At 33.8% G+C, this 21,172-nt stretch overlaps 1 protein-coding gene across 3 annotated transcripts in view; it reads left to right on the top strand.

Annotated features, from left to right (window-relative positions):
- Positions 1-16,968, top strand: part of LOC150093696 (JNK-interacting protein 1-like) — a 308,320-nt gene extending 291,352 nt beyond the window's left edge. For all 3 annotated transcript variants that reach the window (XM_090412576.1, XM_090412575.1, XM_090412577.1), the window contains one exon: positions 16,560-16,968. In XM_090412576.1, coding sequence (XP_090268702.1) covers positions 16,560-16,632 — 73 coding nt within the window. In that variant the 3' untranslated portion in view covers positions 16,633-16,968. The remainder of the gene's footprint in view (positions 1-16,559) is intronic.
- The last annotated feature ends 4,204 nt before the right edge of the window (positions 16,969-21,172 follow it).

The raw sequence follows: 21,172 nt of genomic DNA on the forward strand, positions 1-21,172 counted from the left end.
TTCTTAACGTGGGGCGTATGCCCCACAGGGAGGGGGGGGACAATTAGAAAATGATGTTGCATTTGTCACCTCATCACTGATATACTCAAAACACTCACCATTGTCGGTAACGGGGAACATCAAAATCTTTGAGGAGTTGAGGTGGGGCATGATCCAAAAAACGTTGGGAAATACTGCTGCAGATGAAAGTTGGATCCACTACTACACACTTGAGTCCAAGCAGCAGTCAAAACAGTGGGCAATGCCGAAGAAAGAACACCGAAAAAAAAGCAAAGACCGTTTTGTTAGTTGGGAAGGTGATGGCCACTGTTTTTTGGGATTCCCAAGGAATTATCATGATAGACTATTTGGAAAATGGTAAGACAAGATAAAACAGGAGTCTATTATGCATCATTGTTGGCCCATTTAAAAGAAGAACTGAAATAAAAATGGCCAAGATTGGTCCACAAAAAAGTGCTATTTCATCAAGACAATGCACCATCCCACTCATCGGCTGTTGCAATGGCAAAATTGCACGAATTGAGATTCAAATTGGTTCCACATTCACTGTATACTCCAGACTTAACCCCGTGTGACTTCCTCTTGTCCCCCAGACTTAAAAATTTGGCTTGGAAAAAATTTTCTTAGAATGAGAATGTCATCAAGGCTGTCAATTACTATTTTGCATAATTTGACAAATCCTACTTTTTAAATGGGATGAAAAAATTGGAAACTCGCTCAACCAAATGTCTAGGCCTCGATGGAGACTATGTTGAGAAGTAAAGGTGATTTTTTTCCAGAAAAAATGTGTTAACTTATTTTTTTACCAAACTTTTCAAACAACCCTCATATTGCAGTTGGCTCTCATTCAAATTTCTGTTTCTTTTTCTGTTTATTTTAATGCCATAATAGCTGCATGAAAATTATCAGTGCTTCCAAAAACTGCTTTTGAAAGTGTTAAATTAGTGCCCAAAAATATGTCCAAATAGCCAGATCTCTTTCTAGAGCTAAACTATGGTCCAACTCTGCTTCCACTTCTTTTTCATATGGTTCGTAAGTTGTTTTTATCCAGAAGTTGAGTGTGTTAACACTCAACTTCTGTGCTACATGCAGCCTCGGTTTACACCCCACTTCTGTTCCTGAAAAAACGGGCGTAAACCAAATCGGCGTAAAACGAACCCAATTTTAATGGGAGGTACAAAGTTATGTTCCGTGCAGTCAAAAAATATGCACATGAAGGATGTGTAACATTATTATATTTAAAGCTTTGATAATACATACATATATATTTGTTAAAATAAAATTATTAATAACGAAAACAAAACAAAATTATATTCAAAATACAAAAAATATGAAACTTCGAAAAGATATTACATATTTCTATGTTGAAGTTCCTAGTTTCTGGTCACCTGCATATTTTTTGAAAAAAGTATCCAATGTTAACTGCCTAGATTTTCTTTTTCTTTCTTTAAGGAGTTCAGCGTAAGGTTGAATAGATGCGATTACACTCCTTTTTACGTTCGGACTCCGTTCCCAATCGTGGTCCATTTTCTCAGAGTTCATCAGTCAATGATGAACTCTGTCTCTATGCTTGCAAGGATACGCTGTAAATTTGTCGTTTTTATATCTCTCAGAGGACCTTCTTCGTTTTCTTTTTCCTTTTTTGGATGTTGACTCAATTGTTCGGCTAATTCTTTTAAGTCTTCATTGGAAAGCAGTTTATCATGGCTCTCTAAGACTTCTGTCACATCTTCAGCTGTAATATCATCCAATTCCACCTCTCGCGCAAGCTTGGTAACATCTTCAATAACATTCTACTCTTGCTCCAATTCCTTGAAGTCGTGCATAAATGCTGGAAGAAGTTTTCGTCATGCTCCTTTTAAACACTTTGCTGACACTTAGTTCCAAGCTGCCTTGATGTTGTTAATGCCCTTCAAAATATCAAATGACCGCCAATAGTCTTTAACAGTTTTTCCTAAAGTCCAAGACTCTTACCATTTCCATAAATGTTATACAGAGGTAATAGGCTTTGAAGATTGATATAATCCCTTGATCCATCGGTTGCAAAAGCGATGTTGTGTTTGGGCATGTAAACAACCTTGTCATCCAATGGTGTTCTTACTTCAGCAAGGTTTTGAGGATGTCCAGGGGCATTATCTAAGAGAAGCAATGCCTTGGCTGGCAAATTATTTTCTTTACAGAAGTGAAGCATGGTAGAAAAAAATAATTTATGTACCGATCTATAAAAACGTCTTGTGTAACAAGCTTTCTTGTTCTATTTCCAGTAGATTGGCAGCATGGCTTTTAGACCTTTGAAGGCGCGTGGTGTCTGTGAATGGAACACCAACATTGGTTTTAAGCTTCAAAGTTCCGGAGATATTTGCACCCAACAAAAGCGTAAGCCTATCTTTTGCAGCTTTAAAACCTGGAGTGGAACGTTCTTCACAGGAAATGAAGGTGCATGATGGCAATTTTTTCCAGTAGAGCCCAGTCTCATCAACATTAAAAAATAAGATCAGGAGAATAACTTACTTGTTCTACATAGTCTTGAAATTCTTTAGGAAAAGCAGCTGCTGCCGCAACATCTACACTTGCTTTTGTTTGTTTTCGCCAGGGAACCAGGGCGAACAACGAAAAGTCAGCTACTGGAACAAATCTGAAAGCACACCCCAACTCAATATCACCAGAGTTAAAGATTGGTACTATCAACATAAGAAGCCTGAATGGCAAAGAAATGGAGCTAGCTGAGGAATTAGATAAGTACTGGATCGACATAATAGGGTGACTGAAACAAAAAAGACAAAAACTGGTGAGATCTTTCTGAGCAATAAATACAAAATGTTACATTCAGGAAATGACAATCAAGGAAAAGAAGGAGTAGGTTTAGTATTCAACACAAAATACGAGGCTAATCTTCTTCAATGGCAGGCAGTCTCAAGTAGAGTGATGTGGGCTAACATCAGAATGGGGAATTGGACAATGAGATTTATTTGTGCCTATGGTCCAACAGAAGGTTCTACTAAGAAGTGGAGGAATTTTTTGATGCTTTAGAAAAAGCAACTGACACAATGAAAAAGGAAAAGTTGGTCCTTGTTGGGGATCTAAATAGCAAAGTAGGAAATGATTGTCATACATATAAAAATATTTTGGGAAAATTTGGAGAAAAGAGCAAAGCTAATAATAATTATTATTATTTGCCATAATAATGACAAATACCTGTTATATTTCTGCTCAGGACATGGACTGGTTATTATTAACACTGTGTTCCAACATAAAAATGTGCACAAATGCACATGGAGATAAGAAGCAAGGAATAAGAAACGTCTCATTGACTATGTTATTGTTGATAGTGATGTTTTCTCCCTGGTGCAGGACACCAGAGCATACAGAGGATTTGAAATTGGAAGTGATCACTGTTTAGTCTTGAGCAGGATAAAATTGAATTTCATATTGAAAAGAATAACATGTAAGAAAGTTTTAAAGCGAATAAAAGTTGAGCAGCTCTCAGATGTGAACTGTAGACTAAAATACACAAAGATTATTGAAGAAAATATGAAAGAGTTTGAGAACAGGAACCAAACCTTGGAGATTCATTGGCAAGCCTTGAAGAAAATCCTGATTGATTCACCTAGAGAGGCATGTAGTGAGGTAGTCTGCAAGGATAGAAAAATCAGAACTCCATAGTGGACACAGGAAGTTGAAGAGGCAGTGAAGGAAAAGAAGAAAGCATATCAAAAGTTCCTGGCAAATAATTCAGCTTGTGCTCTAGAGAATACAGAGACAAATGTAAGAAAGCAAAACACTGTGTAAAACTAGCTAAACAAAAGTCATGGGAGACTTTGGCAAGAACATAAAAAAAAAGATATCAAGAAGATGGTAAGATATTTTGGACGTTGTTCAAGAAGCTTAGAAATGGAGGAAAGAGTGCTGTAAAAGGAGTTAGAGATGATAAATTATGATGACATGAACACAAGAGAAAAATATCCTTGAGGTATGGAGTAATTACTTCAAAAAATTGCCAAATTAAACGAGTAGTGATAACACAGTGGTAAAAAACACTGAACAGGCATACAGTCAGGAATACACATCCATACTTGAAGTAGGAAAAAGCCATCAAAGGCTTGAAATGTGGAAAGGCAGCAGGAGTAGAATGAATTCGACCAGAAATGCTGAAGTATGGCAGTATAAAAGTGTTACAGTGGCTGCACTGCATAGTTCAGAAAGCGTGGACAGAGGGACGAATTCCCGATGATTGGAGTAGAGCTCTGATAGTACCCATATTAGAGGAAAATAAAACTGAATGTGAGAATTACAGAGGTGTTTCCCTACTGAGTGTTCCTGGCAAGATATATGTAAGTATACTTGAGAAACGGTTGAGAAGAATTGTTGAAGAAAAGTTGGTGAAGAACATGCTGGATTCAGGCCAAATCATGGGAATATAACAAGGATCTGTATTTAAGTTTTGTCGATCTGGAAAAGGCATGTGACAAAGTGCCAAGAGAGAAGCTATTCAATACGCTACAGTTATATGGTGTTAATGAGGAATTATATCAAGCAATACTTTCTTTTTTTGAGTTGTATGTCAGCAGTTAGAATTGAAGGAAGTACAGGAAGATGGTTTAATGTTAAATCTGGTGTGAGACAAGGATGGACATCACCCTCTCTGTTATTCATTATCTATGTGGATCACATTATGAAGGAAAGTGGTATTAAACATGATATCAGAATTGGGGATGTTGATGTCAGCTCTTTGCTTTATGTGGACGATGTTATACTTCTAAATAAATCCGCTACAAGTTTGCAAGATTCCCTGACTAAATTGAATAACTGTTGTAATAGATATCATATGAAGGTCAGCGTTAAAAAGACAACAACGATGAAAATAGGTAGAAGCACTGAAAATATCAACTTCATGGTGAATGGAGAACCTATAGAACAAGTAAAACATTTCAGCTACTTTGGCACGATTTTTAGTGAGGATGGTAAATTAAATATGGAAATAGACAACAGAATCAACAAAGCTGGTATGGTAGTAAGTCATCTGAATAAATTTATATGGAATAAAAGAGAAATTAGCCTAAACACTAAATTAGCTGTATACAAGACAGTGTTCAAACCAATTTTAACTTATGGATCTGAGAGCTGGTTTCGAATTAAAGCACTTGACCAAAGACTAGAGACAGCAGATATGAGAGTCCTGTGAAAAGATTAAAGGCATGAACAGATGGCATCAGTGGCAATATCATATTAAAAACAAGAATGTTAGTCAAGAATTTGACATTGTTAGCATTCAGGAATGGGTGAGGAAAGATTAGCTAAACAAGTGTTCTCTGGCAGGTTGGCAGGAAAAAGACCCATAGGAAGACCAAGATATAGGTGGATTGATATGGTAAAAAGTGCCTTAGAAGATAGAAATATGAGATCTGACAATGTTGAAGCCTTGACAGATAATAGATTGATTTCTAGGAAAATTGTAGGTAGAAAGTTGGTAATGGTGTAAATTTTTAATGTAGTACTATCATATCCTGTACAAACCCCTTGAGGATATATATCAGGAATTTGATCATTGTATGTGCATGTCTATGTGTATATTCTAGTATAGAACAGAACCTACCAATAACTTAGAAAGAAACATACGATCAAATTGAGACTGTTCAACATTTAATTGCAGTTAATCTTTGTATAGCAAATAGTGCTATATTGAATTTCCTTTGAGTGAGAGTGAACTATATATTGAATTTTCTATTATTAGATGCTGTATAGTCACTCTGCTCCTCAATTATGTGCCACACCAGTCCTCACCATGTGTTTGTTGTATGCTTTTCTGGAGCCTTCATCTCTTTTGAGACCAGTCACTCCAGGCATGCCCTCTCTCCTCATTGAGGATAGATGGCATTGAATGGGTGGATCCACATTGAGGATCCACCCCTTCCTCTTTTTCTAGGGACTTCTATTACTGTTTTGAATGGTCCTTCTTCCATTCTTTCAATTGGTCCAAAGTATTTCAGCTTTCTTCTGTTAATACCCTTAAGTAATCTAAAGTTCTACCGATCTGTTCATCACCCATTCATCTGTCTATCTTTCAGTATATGAGATTGTCAGCAGTCTCCTGTAACATTAAACTTCAAAAGCAGCTATCCTTTTCCTATTAGACTTCTTTAGTTTCCAAGTTTAATAGGAAAAGTTTACATCCATAAGTCACTATTGAAAGAAAAAAAAAAAAACAGTTACATCCAGAATGTTCAGCTTTGTTTCTGTGGAGATAGGTCCATCCTTCCAGATTTTAGACAAGTCTCTGACAATTGTTTTAGTCATTTTGATCTTCTTCTGAACAGCAATTCTTCACATTAATGACAGATCCCAAGTACACAAATTTTCTGACTTTCTCAATTATTTCACCATTAAAGTACATGTTTCGCAGATACTTCTCTCTATATATTTCCTTTGAGAAACATAATCTTTGTCTTGCTAGGGTTGGGTTTAAGTCCTCTGTTCTTGCTGATTTCTTGGTGCTTCTGGAAGCAGATATTGGTAATGTTAACATGAGAAAATCCCAACAGTCTTTCACCATGGATATTGTATTCTCTCAGACCAAACCTGCCACACTTGGATTTGTCATACATCTCACTTTTGCATGGAAGTTCGCTAAGATGAAAAGTACATCTCTCCTTGGTAGGCAATCCAAAACAGTCTGTAGGTTTTCATAGAATTCCTCACTGTCTTCATCTGGCCTATCTGTGTGGGAAGCATAAACAACCATAACAAAACAAACATAAATACATTGGTAGGATAAGCCTTAAAAGTATCCTGTCATTAACAGGATTATAACCAAGAAGAGCTCTTGTTTGATATTTTATCAGCACTAGTTAGCCTATGATGCTTTGAATTGCCTCTAGAATAAATGTAGTCTTCTGAAATGACCTTCTCCATTCAGTCTAGTCTCTATAATTCCCAGGATGACTATTCCATATCTCTCCATCTCTTTATAACAATATCAAGAGTACATCTGTAGCCCCCCTGCATGTTCTGTATGCCTATCCACAGTTCACCTGTAAGGTTCATTCTTTCTGTATTTCTCATTTACAGTAATGCTGACTTGTATTGGAAACTAATATACTTCTGAAACAGACCCTCTGCCTCAACCCTGAAAACTGCTCTGGTTATTCTTTGTGACAGCTGATACATCATGAGATTTATTATAATGCACAACTACATTAAGATTTTGGAGGGAAGTCACTGCAAAAAAAAATGGTAGTGTTGTGCAGAGACCATTTCCACAAATATGGAAGTTTTGGTCTAAATTCATCCTACACTAACTAGGTGGGATAGTACTTCAGCCTACTAAGTAAGGCAAATACCTGAGAGAGAAGGCAGACTCCCACTGCATGAGATGAAAAGAAACAGTAAAACAGGAAAGATTTGCCCTTAGCCTTTGAATACTCTAATAGCATGAAGGAGCAAGAAGAAATGTATATTACATAAAGTAAAGCGTGTTCCAGCACCAGGTACCTTGAATTCACTACTCCATACTTACAAAAGTGAGCCCTTGAGGAATTATATTATTCCTTTAGTTTTTTATCCTGATGCTGTTTTATACTCGGAATAATCTCAGCTCACACCTTGAATGTTGTTTCAAGTTTCTTTCTAATATCTTCATTTTTAATATGATTCTGTCATTGATGCAAACTTTGAACTCCCTTAATTTTTCTTAGAGCTCTAGTTTTGTACCAACCTTTTTAATTCTAACCTATCTCTGGATTTCTTTCTCAGATCCATTTTGCCATTTCATGCCAAGAAAGAATTTCCTCTCATCATCCCAGGAATGTTTTTTCCCTCCATCCTTTTACTCTAGGCATTACTTTATCTCTTAACAGCTATTAACACTGTTCAGATTTCAAATTTATTTACTTATAAAATACTACTCTCGCATTTGGGATGAGTTTCATAAACACTCCCTAATAATTCTTGACTCTGCAGAAAGCTGTTGGACTGGGAATGATAGGGCTGTAATTAAAGAGAGAGATGGAGAGAGTCCTTTCTTCATGGTTACACAGTGATCAGAATACATCATGAAATTTATGGAAATTTAACAATTTTGGTGAAGCAGGCCTCTCAGATCATGCTCTTAACACCCTACACAAAATTGATTGGAAAAGTACCTGCTCATTACATCATACAAAAACTTGGTATGAACGGAAATTTAAAGAAGCCTGTGAAATTTTGATTAACCACCCTAATCTTAACAATACTGGTGGCATAGAAATCCCAAGAATTTGGATGGCACACATCCACTTAGTTTTCTAGCAAACCCTGACTTCAGGACTGTAAGCAATTTTTCAACTTTCATTGACCACTATCCATACCAGTTTGTTGTAATTTATATGTATACCTATATAAGTAATTTGATTTTATTTTTTATTTTTTTGTGAACATGTTGCTCTCCAGCTTAATTAATTTTGTAACCTAATAGATAGTAATAACAGGACTCTAGCTTTGATGTAGTAAGGTTTTTTTTTTTTTTTTTTTCACCAGCGATCAGGCCAATAGTTGTAACTGTTGGTCAGTAACTTTGGCATACTATGTGGATTGTAGTGCAGCTTGTTTCTTTGTATCCATATGTATACTCCAGATGATGACCTTAATGTGAAGGTCGAAACCGAGCGTTTATTTTGGTTTATATTAAACTATAGTTTTACTCTAACACGGTAGGTGTTTCCATAAATTTCATGATGTAAAGAGAGAGACAGCTTTAGTGAAGAATGCTTAAAGGAAATGCATCTGTTTCCAATAAGCATAGGAATTGTTTTGCATTGGAAAATGAAAATCGTCTGTACCCTAAAGGTATTCACAACATAGGTAATATACATACTACAGTGAGATTCAGACCACTACTTCTAGATTGAATGTTGGATAGACTAGCTGCTTAGCCTATTAAAAAAATCTTATTCTAAAGAAATATACTTAATGTTTAGTTGAGTAAGTACTTAGATCGCAGGTTACCCAATGTGTAATTCATACTGAGATGCCCCCTCTCAAAAATTTTTTTTTAATTCAAAAAATTTGGTTTAGATATGCTTATAGAATTTGAGATTGGGGGGAGGGGGGGGTTATTTCCCAAGAAACTAACAGATGTGAAAAAGAATGATTTCTTTTTCATTTTTAGGACCTAACAAATTGTGGGCAGTCTGCTAGCTAAATATTTGTCGTCGTCGTCCGGTAGCATCCTCTAGCAAGAGGGTTGCAGCAGATGAGCAGCTCTTCTCCATTTCTCTCTGTCTGTCGCTTCCATCATTCTTAAACCAGTGCATTCCACAATGTCATTAAACCACTCTCTAGTTGGCCTTCCACGTCTTCTCTTCCCCTCAACTTTCCCTTGTAATATAGTTCTTGTCAGGTGTCCCGAAGAACCTCTCAGAAGATGTCCTGCAAATCTAGTCTTTCTTTGCATAATATTCTTTAACAGTGTTCTTTCCATCCCAACTCGTCTTAAAACTTCTTGATTTGATATTCTTTCTGTATAGCTAATCTTCTTGTCAGGTGTCCCGAAGAACCTCTCAGAAGATGTCCTGCAAATCTAGTCTTTCTTTGCATAATATTCTTTAACAGTGTTCTTTCCATCCCAACTCGTCTTAAAACTTCTTGATTTGATATTCTTTCTGTATAGCTAATCTTTTCCATCTTTCTATAACACCACATTTCCAATGCATTAATTCTTTCCATATCTCTCTTTCTTAGTGTCCATGACTCACTTCCATAACTTGCAATACTCCAAACTGTTGCTTTAACTATTCCAATTCTAACGCCTATTTTAGTGTTCTTGTTTATTAAAATTCTCTTCATTTCCATAAATGCCGATTTAGCTTTGCCTGTTCTATTTCTAATGTCCAACTCTGAAGTTCCTTTCTCTGAGATCCAACTACCTAAATATTGAAATCTTTCAACTTCTAAAATCTTTCCTCCACATCTTATTTTTACATTATCTCCTATTTTTCTACCCATTATCATTATCTTGGTCTTTTTTGTGTTAATTCTTAGTCCATACTCTTTACAAGAGTTTTCAATTCTCTGAATAATTTGTTGTAACCCATTTTCACTTTCTGCCATCACTACTACATCATCTGCATATCTTAAGTTATTAATGATTCTTCCGTTTATTTTTATTCCTTCTTCTACATCCTCAAGTGCCTCTCTAAACAATTGTTCACTATAAAAGTTAAACAATAATGGTGATAACTTGCATCCTTGTCTGACTCCTCTCTCCACCGGGAATTCTCCTGTTTCCTCTCCATTTACACACACTGACGCTATTTGTGACCAGTATAAATCTCAATATCAGTATTTTCTAGAATGTCAAAAAGCCTTTCATGTTTCACTGTATCAAATGCCTTTTCAAAATCTAGTAATCCCAAAAACAACTTTCCACCATGGTTTAGTGTTTTCTCCCCAATAATTCTTAGACAAGTTATAGCCTCTTTAGTTCCTCTGTTGGTTCTGAATCCAAACTGTTCCTCATTCATTTCTTTTTCTATTTTATTCCTAATTCTCTCTAAAATTATTTGCAAAATATTACTTTAATTAAAATCCATGACCTGCATTTTTAAAAATGACTTTTCAGTGATAACAAAAAATAGCAAATCTTATTAGATAGTGGAGCTACTGCATGTCTTCAGTGAGACGTTAAGTTAAATGACTAATATAAACTGCTTAACTTATTCTGAAAGGGTAATTTAAAAGACTTATCTGGTTGCATATTTTTAGAAGATAGGTATGACAACATTTGGAGCCACACTTGATTGATTCAGTAACATGCGATAAGAGGATGGTATTGATAATGAAGTATAAATACACAGGAGAAAAATTTATGCTATTATCAACACCATCCTCTTATCACATATTATTGGCTCAGTCAGGTGTGATTCCAAATATTTTGTCATAAATATTCTTCTAAAAATACACAACCAGATTTATATTTTAAAATTCAACATTTCATATTAATCATTGAACTTGTCTCTGGTTGGAGATAAGGGAGCAACATGAAATCTGGTTTCAGTAATAGTTAGATTTACTTGATAATTTCAAAATATTGTAGTATGTATATTATTACATGGGGTATGCTACCACCATGTACTGACAAAAAATACTGTTGTTGGTGATGATGGGCAATAGATGCCATTCATGGTAGCAGTGTCGTAGTTTTAGAATTAATTAATAGTGGAGAGGATGAGATGTATTAGTGAAATAGTGTAGTGTACCCTTCCACGATGAGTTCTTGGGCTCCCTGGAGGTGTCACGTAATAATAATAAATTACAGATTTGTTTTTAAAATATATGATTTTACATCACAAAATTGCTGTAATGAATGAGTGACCCGTTAGATATGTAATGATCTTGCTTCTTTTTTCTGTAGACTTAGAATTATCAAGTAATTAAATGTATTTGTTCTGTATGTAATTTTTGGTATTGAGACCACATATTAATATAAAGAGTTTATTAAAAATAATCAAATTAAAAAACCTGACAAGTTTTGTGCGTTGTAAGACTTACATCATCAGGGATAATGGTACATAAAAGTTTTACACAACAAAAGCCATGGGGGTGGTTCTCTCCCTTTCTCCAGCTCTAGCCAACCTATTTATGGAAAATTTCGAAACAAATGCATTAAAAACCTATCAAAAAAGATCAAAAGTTTGGCTGTGTTACATTGATGATATTTTCATTATTTGGCTGTGAATGGTGGATGAGCTGATTGCTTTTAAGGATTATGTAAGCAACTTTCTTCCCAATATAAAATTCACTATTGAGCTAGAAGAGCATAAAAAATTACCTTTCCTAGATATTCTTGTTGAAGTAAATGAATAGGAAAAAAAGATTATCCTTCTACGTATTCAGAAAACCAACCACAACGGGAAGATTTTTAAATGCTGCTTCACACCACCATCCATTGCAAAAAATAGGCATAATTAAAACTTTGTGAGATAGGGCATACAATATATCTAGCACACCAATTAAAAGAAATGAAGAATTACACTTCCTGGTACAAAACATCACACTTAATGGTTTCGAACCTAAGATAATCAAAAAAATTCTTAATGCTGCCCCTGCAACTCCCTTACTTAAACAAGATCAAGAATGCAATCATGCTGCCATACATCAAAAATGTCATGGACAAAGTGGCTATGATGCTCTGCTAGTATAACATAAAAGTTGCATTTCTACCTTTACAAAAAATATCAAGATTCTTACATCCATCAAAACTGCCACATCACCCCATGAAAAAACCAGGCTTCTATGAGATTCATTGCTCTTTTTGGCATTTGTTATGTAGGCCAGATGGGAAGGTCGGGAGAGATCCTCATGGCTGAGCATGTAAAAGCCATCGAAAAAAGAAGGGAGCAAAAATCAGGTTTAGCATTCCACACAGCAACTACTGGCCATCAAGTACTCTGGCAACAGACAAACCAGTCACATATGTTGATAATAATTGTTTCACAAGAAAATTTAAAGAAGCTGCACAAATGCTTAGGATCCCTACACAGTGCAATAAAAATCAAGGCTTGATTTTACATCAAGTGTGGTCTGCCTTCATCAAAAATTTAACTGCCACGAATCTAGGATATTACACATGGGAACCACAGAATGTGACAACAACTAGCAATGTTTCAGCACACATACAGTAACAAATATATGATTTGTATTCTGGTTTCTCAATTATTTAATAGCTGAAGTTATTAGAAATATCTAATATGTGTAATTAATTGTCAATAAGCTTTTCTTGTGTAAAACTTTTATGTACCATTACCCCTGATGATGTAAGTCTTACGATGCATGAAACTTGTCGGGTTTTTTAATTTGTTTATTTTTAATAAACTCTTCATGTTAATATGTGGTCTCAATAACGAAAAATACCTACAGAATTGCTTAACCACAGAAACCTATGTTTATAAATGTATTTGTTGTTTTTTAAATAAAAATGATAACTATACAATAAACAAGATAATAGTTATGTGTTATTGTTTGAGTAACACTAACTGGTTGTCAGTAAGGCAGCAAAAGTTTAAATCTAGCATTGTATAACAAAAGCACAATAAAGTGTTCAAATGAAACAAAAAAAAAATCATCAATTCACAATTGGACTTTTGTTTGGATTGTAGGCATTAGGAAGAATCATCCTCCTCTTTAAGCATTTTAATGTTCTCTAGCATCTCCTGTTCCTTTTTTGCTTTCTGTAATTCATGTAAATTGCAAGTGATATAGCTATTTGTCTTTCTTGTAGATGAACTTATACATTGGTTACACATGACTTTAAATTTTTCAGGAAATGACAACGTATACTAAAATATTAAATATAATATAAATATTGGCAGGTATTTATATTATATTTATAATATAAATAATAATTATTATTTTAGTATACGTTGTCATGAAATTTTTGAAGCTGTTTGTCTATCTAGATTAAGTTAAAAGAAATGCATCTGTTTACAGTATTATGTTATTATAGCAATGTTATAGTATTATGTTACTTTGTTATAGCAAATATTTGAATTATCTGTTGCTCACTATTTTGAGATTTAAACAAGAAAAATTAATAGTACCACCTTATTAAAAATAATGTGGTACACCTTTTGGCAACTTGTATAAGTATTTTTTTATTCTTTAACGATACTTGTGACATAATGATTATTAAATATATACACGTTTACACAAGAATAATATTTAATTTGCCAAATATTTTGGTCTGAATATTACAGACCATCTTCAGTGGCTACATAGGAATAGCTTTAAAAAAACAAGGTAGAATACAAACAATTGATCATTCACACATAGAACGAGCCACGTGATGTCATATCGCTAAGTATTAGAAGAGTAAACATTTTTAAAGTCATAATTAAAGATTTTAATTCAGAAATTCATGTAATAATCTTAAATAACATTAGACTAATATAGGAAATTTACATAAATAAATAAATAAAATTAATGTGTTATCCTGATTAAACTTTCTCAAATTTTTGATATAGATATACAGTCATTACGATTCAAGTTAGGACTTTGAAGTAAGGCCTCCACACTTTCTTTAAATAAACGTTCAAATTTGTAGCGACATCTGTGTAGGAGGAGAGTCTTGGACCAAAGGATGTTGTGGCTTGTTTCTATTTCGTGCTGAGCTAATCCAGATTTCTCGGATTTGTTGTGTTGAATGGATGATTGATGCTCTTGAATTCTTTTTTCTATAGATCGTCCAGTTTGTCCAAAGTAGGAAAGATTACAATCACACGGAACTTGATACACACCAGGTAGAGACATAGTTAAGCATTTATCTTTAGATGAAGGAAAATGGGTGGATAATTTGTTAATAGGTGTATAAGTGGCTGTTAAATCATATTTCTTTAGAATTCCTGAAATTGGTTCTGAAATCCCGGAAATGTAAGGAATTGGAACTCGACGTATTGAATCTGTTCTGTGTTGGATTGTAAGAATCGAAAAGATGTTGTGTACTCTTTTCGGAGAAGCCATTTAGTTTCATGTGATGTTTGATAGCCGAAAGTTCTTTCTGTAATAAATGAGAAGTTGAACAATTAGTTTTGGCTCGTTGAATTAAACATTTTAATTCCTGTTTTTTGACAAGGATGATGAGCAGATTCTTTGAGAATATAACGACCTGTGAAAGTTGGTTTTCTGTAAACTGCTGTTGTAAGAATACCAGAAGGTGAATGGATGAGAAGGATGTCTAAAAAGGATAACTTGTTGTCTTTTTCAATTTCCATGGTAAACTTTATACAAGGATGTAAGGAATTGATACTGCTTAAAAGGAAGGTAAGGAGTCTCTGTCGTGAGACCACACAGTAAAGATGTCATCTATATATCTAACCCAAAAGGATGGCTGAGGGAATATAGATGAGAACAGGACTTCTTCTAGATGTTCCAAATAAAAGTTGGCAAGAGCAGGAGAGAGTGGACTTCCCATGGAGATGTTCCTTCCTTGTAAAATTTGTTTTGACATAAGAAGTATCCAGAGTGCATTACAAAATCAGATAACTTTATAATATCTTGTGGGAAGATGTCAGCAAGTAATTCTAAAGTGTCTCTTTGAGAGGTACATTTCGTATATAAAGATTCTATATCAAAACTAACCATAAGATCTGTAGGTTGTAAAGTGATGTTTTTCGATTTATTTAAGAAATCAGAAGAGTTTTTCAAAAAAAGAGTGTGAGTTGTCAATGTGTGATTTCAATAATTTAGATAGATATTTGGCTATGCGATAAGTAGGAGAATCAATACAATCCACTATAGGGCGAAGAGGAATATCTGTCTTGTGTATTTTAGGTTTCTCTTCTGATTTCTTAAATAAATTGAAAAACATTGCTTTATCGACTATCAGGATAACACATTATTATTTTTTTAAATTTTTTTTATGTAAATTTCCTATATTAGTCTAATGTTATTTATTTCTGAATTAATATCTTTAATTATGACTTTAAAAATGTTTACTCTTTTAATACTTAGCGATATGACATCTCACAGCTCATTCTATGTGTGAATGATCAATTGTTCGTATTCCACCTTGTTTTTTTAAAACTATTCCTATGTAGCCACTGAAGATGGTCTGTAATATTCAAACCGAAATATTTGGCAAATTAAATATTATTCTTGTGTAAACGTGTATATATTTAATAACTCGTATAAGTAAATATGACCTGTCCATTGCTTCTACCTTAGTATCACCATTTCTGGGTAGTGGCCCTTCCCTTAATGCATAGCAATATACATGTCTGCAGGGAGATGTATATTGCTATGCATTATGGGAGATACTGAGACAAGGAGTGATGAGAGCTTGGTTCACTTTTACTACGAGTTGTCTCAGTCCTGAAGATACTTCAGATGCAAACTTTGTTTTCTTACACTTGGATAAAGGATTAAACTAAATTTATTATAATCTAACCAAATGAAAATAAACTTCCAACTAATGTGATCATCTCAGTGTTTTTATTAATTTTTAGCAGGCAATATATTTTGACTTTTGGGTTAAATAACATAATGAATTCTAAAATTAAATAATACTTAAGTGTAATAATGATCCTTTGACATTTCTCCCTTCTTGTTTGGAATGAATATATAATAGCCATAGTTTTTTTTTTTGTTTTAATAACAGACACAGTTAACTTCAAGGGATAAATGTTATTATTATGTAGCATCTCTGCATCTGTGGAATTCAAGGACTCATTGTCAGAGGGCCTGGTATTTTTGTCTGTTAATTATGAATATGGTCTTTGGCCAGTTTGCCCATATGTGGGATGAAAAACCATTGTTTCTAGAGGGTGGGGTGAAGGACCCTGCTCCCTCCATATGAGATTGACTAACTCACCTTCATTTGAAGAAGTTTTTGAGTCTTGTCTGATCAGATTAGGTTTGATTCTCATCAGGACAAGAATCAAATATTATCCAGTTGTTATAATTGTCATTGCGATGGATTTAGTGATATATTCTAAGTAGTATTTTAATTTAGGATTATTTATTAGTAAGCTTATAAAAACATTTCAAAATTTGAATTGTAGTTGGATAACATCTGTTTTCTTTCATTTCAGAAGAGCGTTTCGTCGCTTTTATCAGAAGTTTATCGAGATGGTTTATCCAACAGAAGATATTTACATAGAATGATAATTAATGCCCCTATGTATATTTTTATTTAAAGTTGTATAATTAAAGTACTTCATCTACTTGGATGTATAAGGCAGCTTACTTGTATGCCCAGTGTAAATATACGTAAGGATAACTGCAGCAGTATATGCTGCTGTTTAACTCACATTACAGAACTTTGTTTTGATTGTTAAATGTTTAAAATTTTGAATAGAATTTAAATATGAAGTTCATATTTATTCACTGCAGATTTAGGATGCCCCCAAAAAAACTTAAGGCATCATTCGGATATACTCAAGGATTTGTAAATTTTATCATCACGAAATAAATAACACAATTTCCAAGACTAGTAATTGATTTAATTTTAATTTTTGTTTCAAGCAAGAGCAATTGATTTATTCTTATGTGATATGGGATGCTAGCTTACCCAAATTTTAAAGATGTAGACTTAAATTGTATTCATGTGACATATATTTTATTTTTTTGCAAAGTTATTGGTCATATTGATTCTAGTGTAGATACTATAATTGCATCCAAAGTAGTCCTGAGTGGTTCTTGATACATTGATCCAGAATTAATTATAAATTTTAATTTTTACACCATAGTCCATTCTATAACTAGTCTAACCACAAGACAATAGATGTACAATTTATTCTTATTGTACAGCTTAAAAACCTCTGTGCCTATCAAGTTTAGCATTCTGTTATTTTTATATGGAATGTGGGGATAGCATAGTAGTGCCCTAAAGCATTTCATGATTTCATCTACACTGTAATTTCTTCTGTCAGTGCACACTAGGTTAACTGAGATTTTTCTAACCATATGCTATGCTTCCATTTCTCACCTTCTATTGCCTTTTCTCTGTCTTTCTATGCACCATTGCTATTGTGCCTTTCTGTTGCTTCACAGATTTAAAGTCTTACTAATGGTTGTCTCCTCAGTGATTGTTACTGGTTGAACTTTCTGAATAAATTAGGATTCATATTATAGATGTCTGCTGTCTTAAGAATTTTATGTATTCATCAAGTTATAGTTCAGTATTTTTAAACTGAAGGCTATAATTTTATGTTTATTATTGACACTAGTCCATCTTTGCTATCCTGTATTAGATTATGCCTTTTGTAAGCTACTTACTTAATGGTTGCACCAAGCTTTGGGATTCTAAGAATTAATAATACTTATATGAAGGTAAAAAGTTAAATCAGTGCTGTAGTAGTTTCATATTCTGTACTCTTTTTAAACTCTTTTTTTTAAATAATTTGCTTATAGAAAATTATTCAATCACATAGTGTTATTTTCTAGAATTAAGAATGAAGCAAGAATAATATGTGAGAACTGAAAGCTGTGTTTAAAGGATAACTGCTGCAGTTATCCTTTTCTGATGGTATTTTCCAGTTAGGCAGCAGATGGCTCTAACAACTTGAAAGCTTGTCTTCCAAAATGTTCCAGTTCCTCATTGGTTTATATTAGTCCTAATCTCATTGACCTTGTTATAGTTGATAGTGATGTTTTCCCACTGGCTCAAGACATGAGTTTACAGAGGATTTGAAATAGGAACCAATCACTATTTAGTTTTGAGCAGGAAAAAATTGAATTTCATATTGAAAAGAAGAGTGTGTAAGGATGTTTTAAAATGAATCAAGGTTCAGCAGCTTGCAGAGGTGAACTATAGACTAAAATACACAAACATCATTGAAGGATAGAAGTCTGTGAAGTAGCATCCTCCCAGCTGATGAAATTCCATACTTTTCATTTAAGATGTATTATCTCTAAAACTTTATTTACATTTACAGTAATGGTAATGGAATGTGAATTTGAGGTATGTGTTTGGTATGCTTCCTTTATTGTAACTAGAAATGAACACCTCTGTAAATCTACAGGTGAATACATTATTTATTACAGTGGTTTATACAGTTGTGATGAAATGACCTAATTAGAAAAATTGAGGCTATGATTTTCAAGCATCTTCATGCCAGTTCAATAGAAAATAGTTTTCATGTCAATAGATATATAAGCACACATCATTTTTAAAGGTAAGACTATCATAGAAATGATACTTAAGAATGAAGCAATAATAATGAAGTTTTAAAACCTCTTCAGTTAACAGTAGATCAGATATCTACTATTTAAACAAGAGACAGAAGAAAAGGAGATGCTGTATTAAAAATATTGCTAGCCATAACTGTTTGCTAGAAATTATGCAGTTGAAATTCTTATAATACAATATTATATTAGAAGAACAGCATTATATAAACACTGAACTCATTAATTTAGTATATAACATTTATTATCATAGCTAACAAAGTATGTTGTGTGGATGTTGCATCATTCTTTTTCATTTGGAAAGACCTAGGTTTTCATGTGAAAATACCATCTAGGATGTGAGAAATTTTTTTTTATTAGTGCTTTTCAGCTGAAGGTGAGTTAGCTGTTCTCATCATACTGAGGGATGGGAGAGTTTTTCATCCTGCAGAACCAAGAGACTAGAAAATTAATAGACACATATACTGGTCTCCTACAAACTAAAGTTCATGGTAGAGAAAAAGAAAAAAAAAAGGAATAAAAGTAGAGAGAGAGTGTGTGATACAATTAAAATCTGTAATCTGCTGCAGAGTGAGAGAGAGAGAGAGAGGATAGGCACATAATTGCTAAAAATTAGGACCTGAATCTCATAATATCATTTACAATTTTTTTCCCCCACATCTCTGCAAAATCTGATCATAGCTCGTGCATGCATGCACAAAGTAAATGCTGCTTAAGATTAGAAAACATTGGTCATTGCATACTGTTTGAATGCATTTGTGAAGAGGCAGGACTGGTCTACTAGTTTCCAAAAAGTTAAGGCTAAAAAAAAAGTGTTACCTGTTTACTCCTCTTGGGAGTAAGAAGGCATTCGAGGATTATTTACTATATAATAAAGTTGAAACATGCACTACTGTTGTTCAAGGCATTGCTGCTGAAGTCATTTTCACATGAAGTTTTTTTTTTTACTATTTCACATAATTGCAGTTTCTAAATTCAATCAGCGAATGGAAATCTTTACTGAACTGGAAGTCATTGTGACAAATGTCTCTTCATGCTAAGCTATGTCTACAGTTATTCTTCAGAAGTTAATAATAGCAAAACAAATAATAGACTTGCTATTGTTGGCATTCCCACAATTATGCTGCCTCAGAACTTACATGTGTACGCTTTGATTTCTACACTTACTTTATAATCCTTCTTATAAAAGTCAAAATATTCTTTTGTTGCAGTCTTATTTTAATTATCAATAAGGATGGTGAACTTAATCACACAGCAAAATCTGATACAAAAAAAAATCATGCAATTCATTATTTTGCCAGATTCAAGATAATCTGGCTGTTATAAACTGCTATGATGAACTTCACCTTAGACTCATTAGCTACTCATTTATTCCACTCTAGCACATTCAGTGAATATGATGCTTCTACGGATAGGTTTGACTTTTTTTTTTTTAGTACATTCAATTTACTGTAGCAAACTACTGAAGAATCCATGGCAAAATCTCTACACAGCTATAGTGCTCTTCTGATTCACTATTGCAGACTGTCTGCTATAACAAACTATTCTTGTGGTTCCCTGAAATGAGAATCAACTCTATATCAATGAGTAATTCAGTAAGCAAATTTCACATTAATCATAGTATTGGTATGTTAAATCTGATCTGTTTACACATCAAATCCTGCTTAATGCATTACAAAATTATAAACAAATAATAGAATAGGAAATAAATCTAAAACAGTGAATTAAAAGTTGGGTCAGGGTAAATTTAATGAATACAGTGTAGGCCTAAAGAAAAGTTCAGTTGAGAATTTCTTTCCACTTATATTATATTTCTTAGTGGCAGATTTTCTTTGTGATACTTGTACTGCAACCATGTTTTCTTAAATTTATGAAGTGGGATAAGTTTCATACACTGGAGGAAACTTTAAGGATGCCTTATGCTTTTGCATGCAATAATAACATTATCATTGTGATACTCTTTTTATAGTTGGAGCAGGGGGTGATTCACAGAAATTTATATACAGATCTTTAACCTTCTCAATGTGCCATTCAATATAGACTTATTTTCCACACCAGCTGTCATACCATCTCAAACTCATTCACACTAGCTGCACTCACTACTTCAACAGACAAACTGTTCCATTTACTCACTGCCCTGTGAGAGAAGAAACTAGCTCTTGCCCTTTTCTTAACTGCACACAAACTTAACTTCCATGGATGTCCTCCTTTTTCTCCCCCACTTTCATATAATGAAAAATTTTATGAACTGATATACTATGACCCCTCCTTCTCCTGTCTACCAGTGCCTGCAGCCATCATACTCTCAATCTATCTTTGTAATATATATACCATAATCCCAATATCATTTTTGTAACTCTTCTCTCCACCCTTTCCTTAGCTTTTTTATTCACTCTGGACCCAGACCAAATCTGTGTATAGTAGCACAGGTGCTGTCTTATCAAGAGACAAAATCACTTCCATATCTTTACATGTCAATGTTTGTTTCATCATTGCAATTATTCTTTGGGTTGTTTTT

This window comes from Typopeltis vanoorti, chromosome 23 (assembly GCF_054136105.1).
Source record: "Typopeltis vanoorti isolate ZY-2024b chromosome 23, IOZ_Tvanoo_1.0, whole genome shotgun sequence".
Lineage (NCBI taxonomy): Eukaryota > Metazoa > Arthropoda > Arachnida > Uropygi > Thelyphonidae > Typopeltis > Typopeltis vanoorti.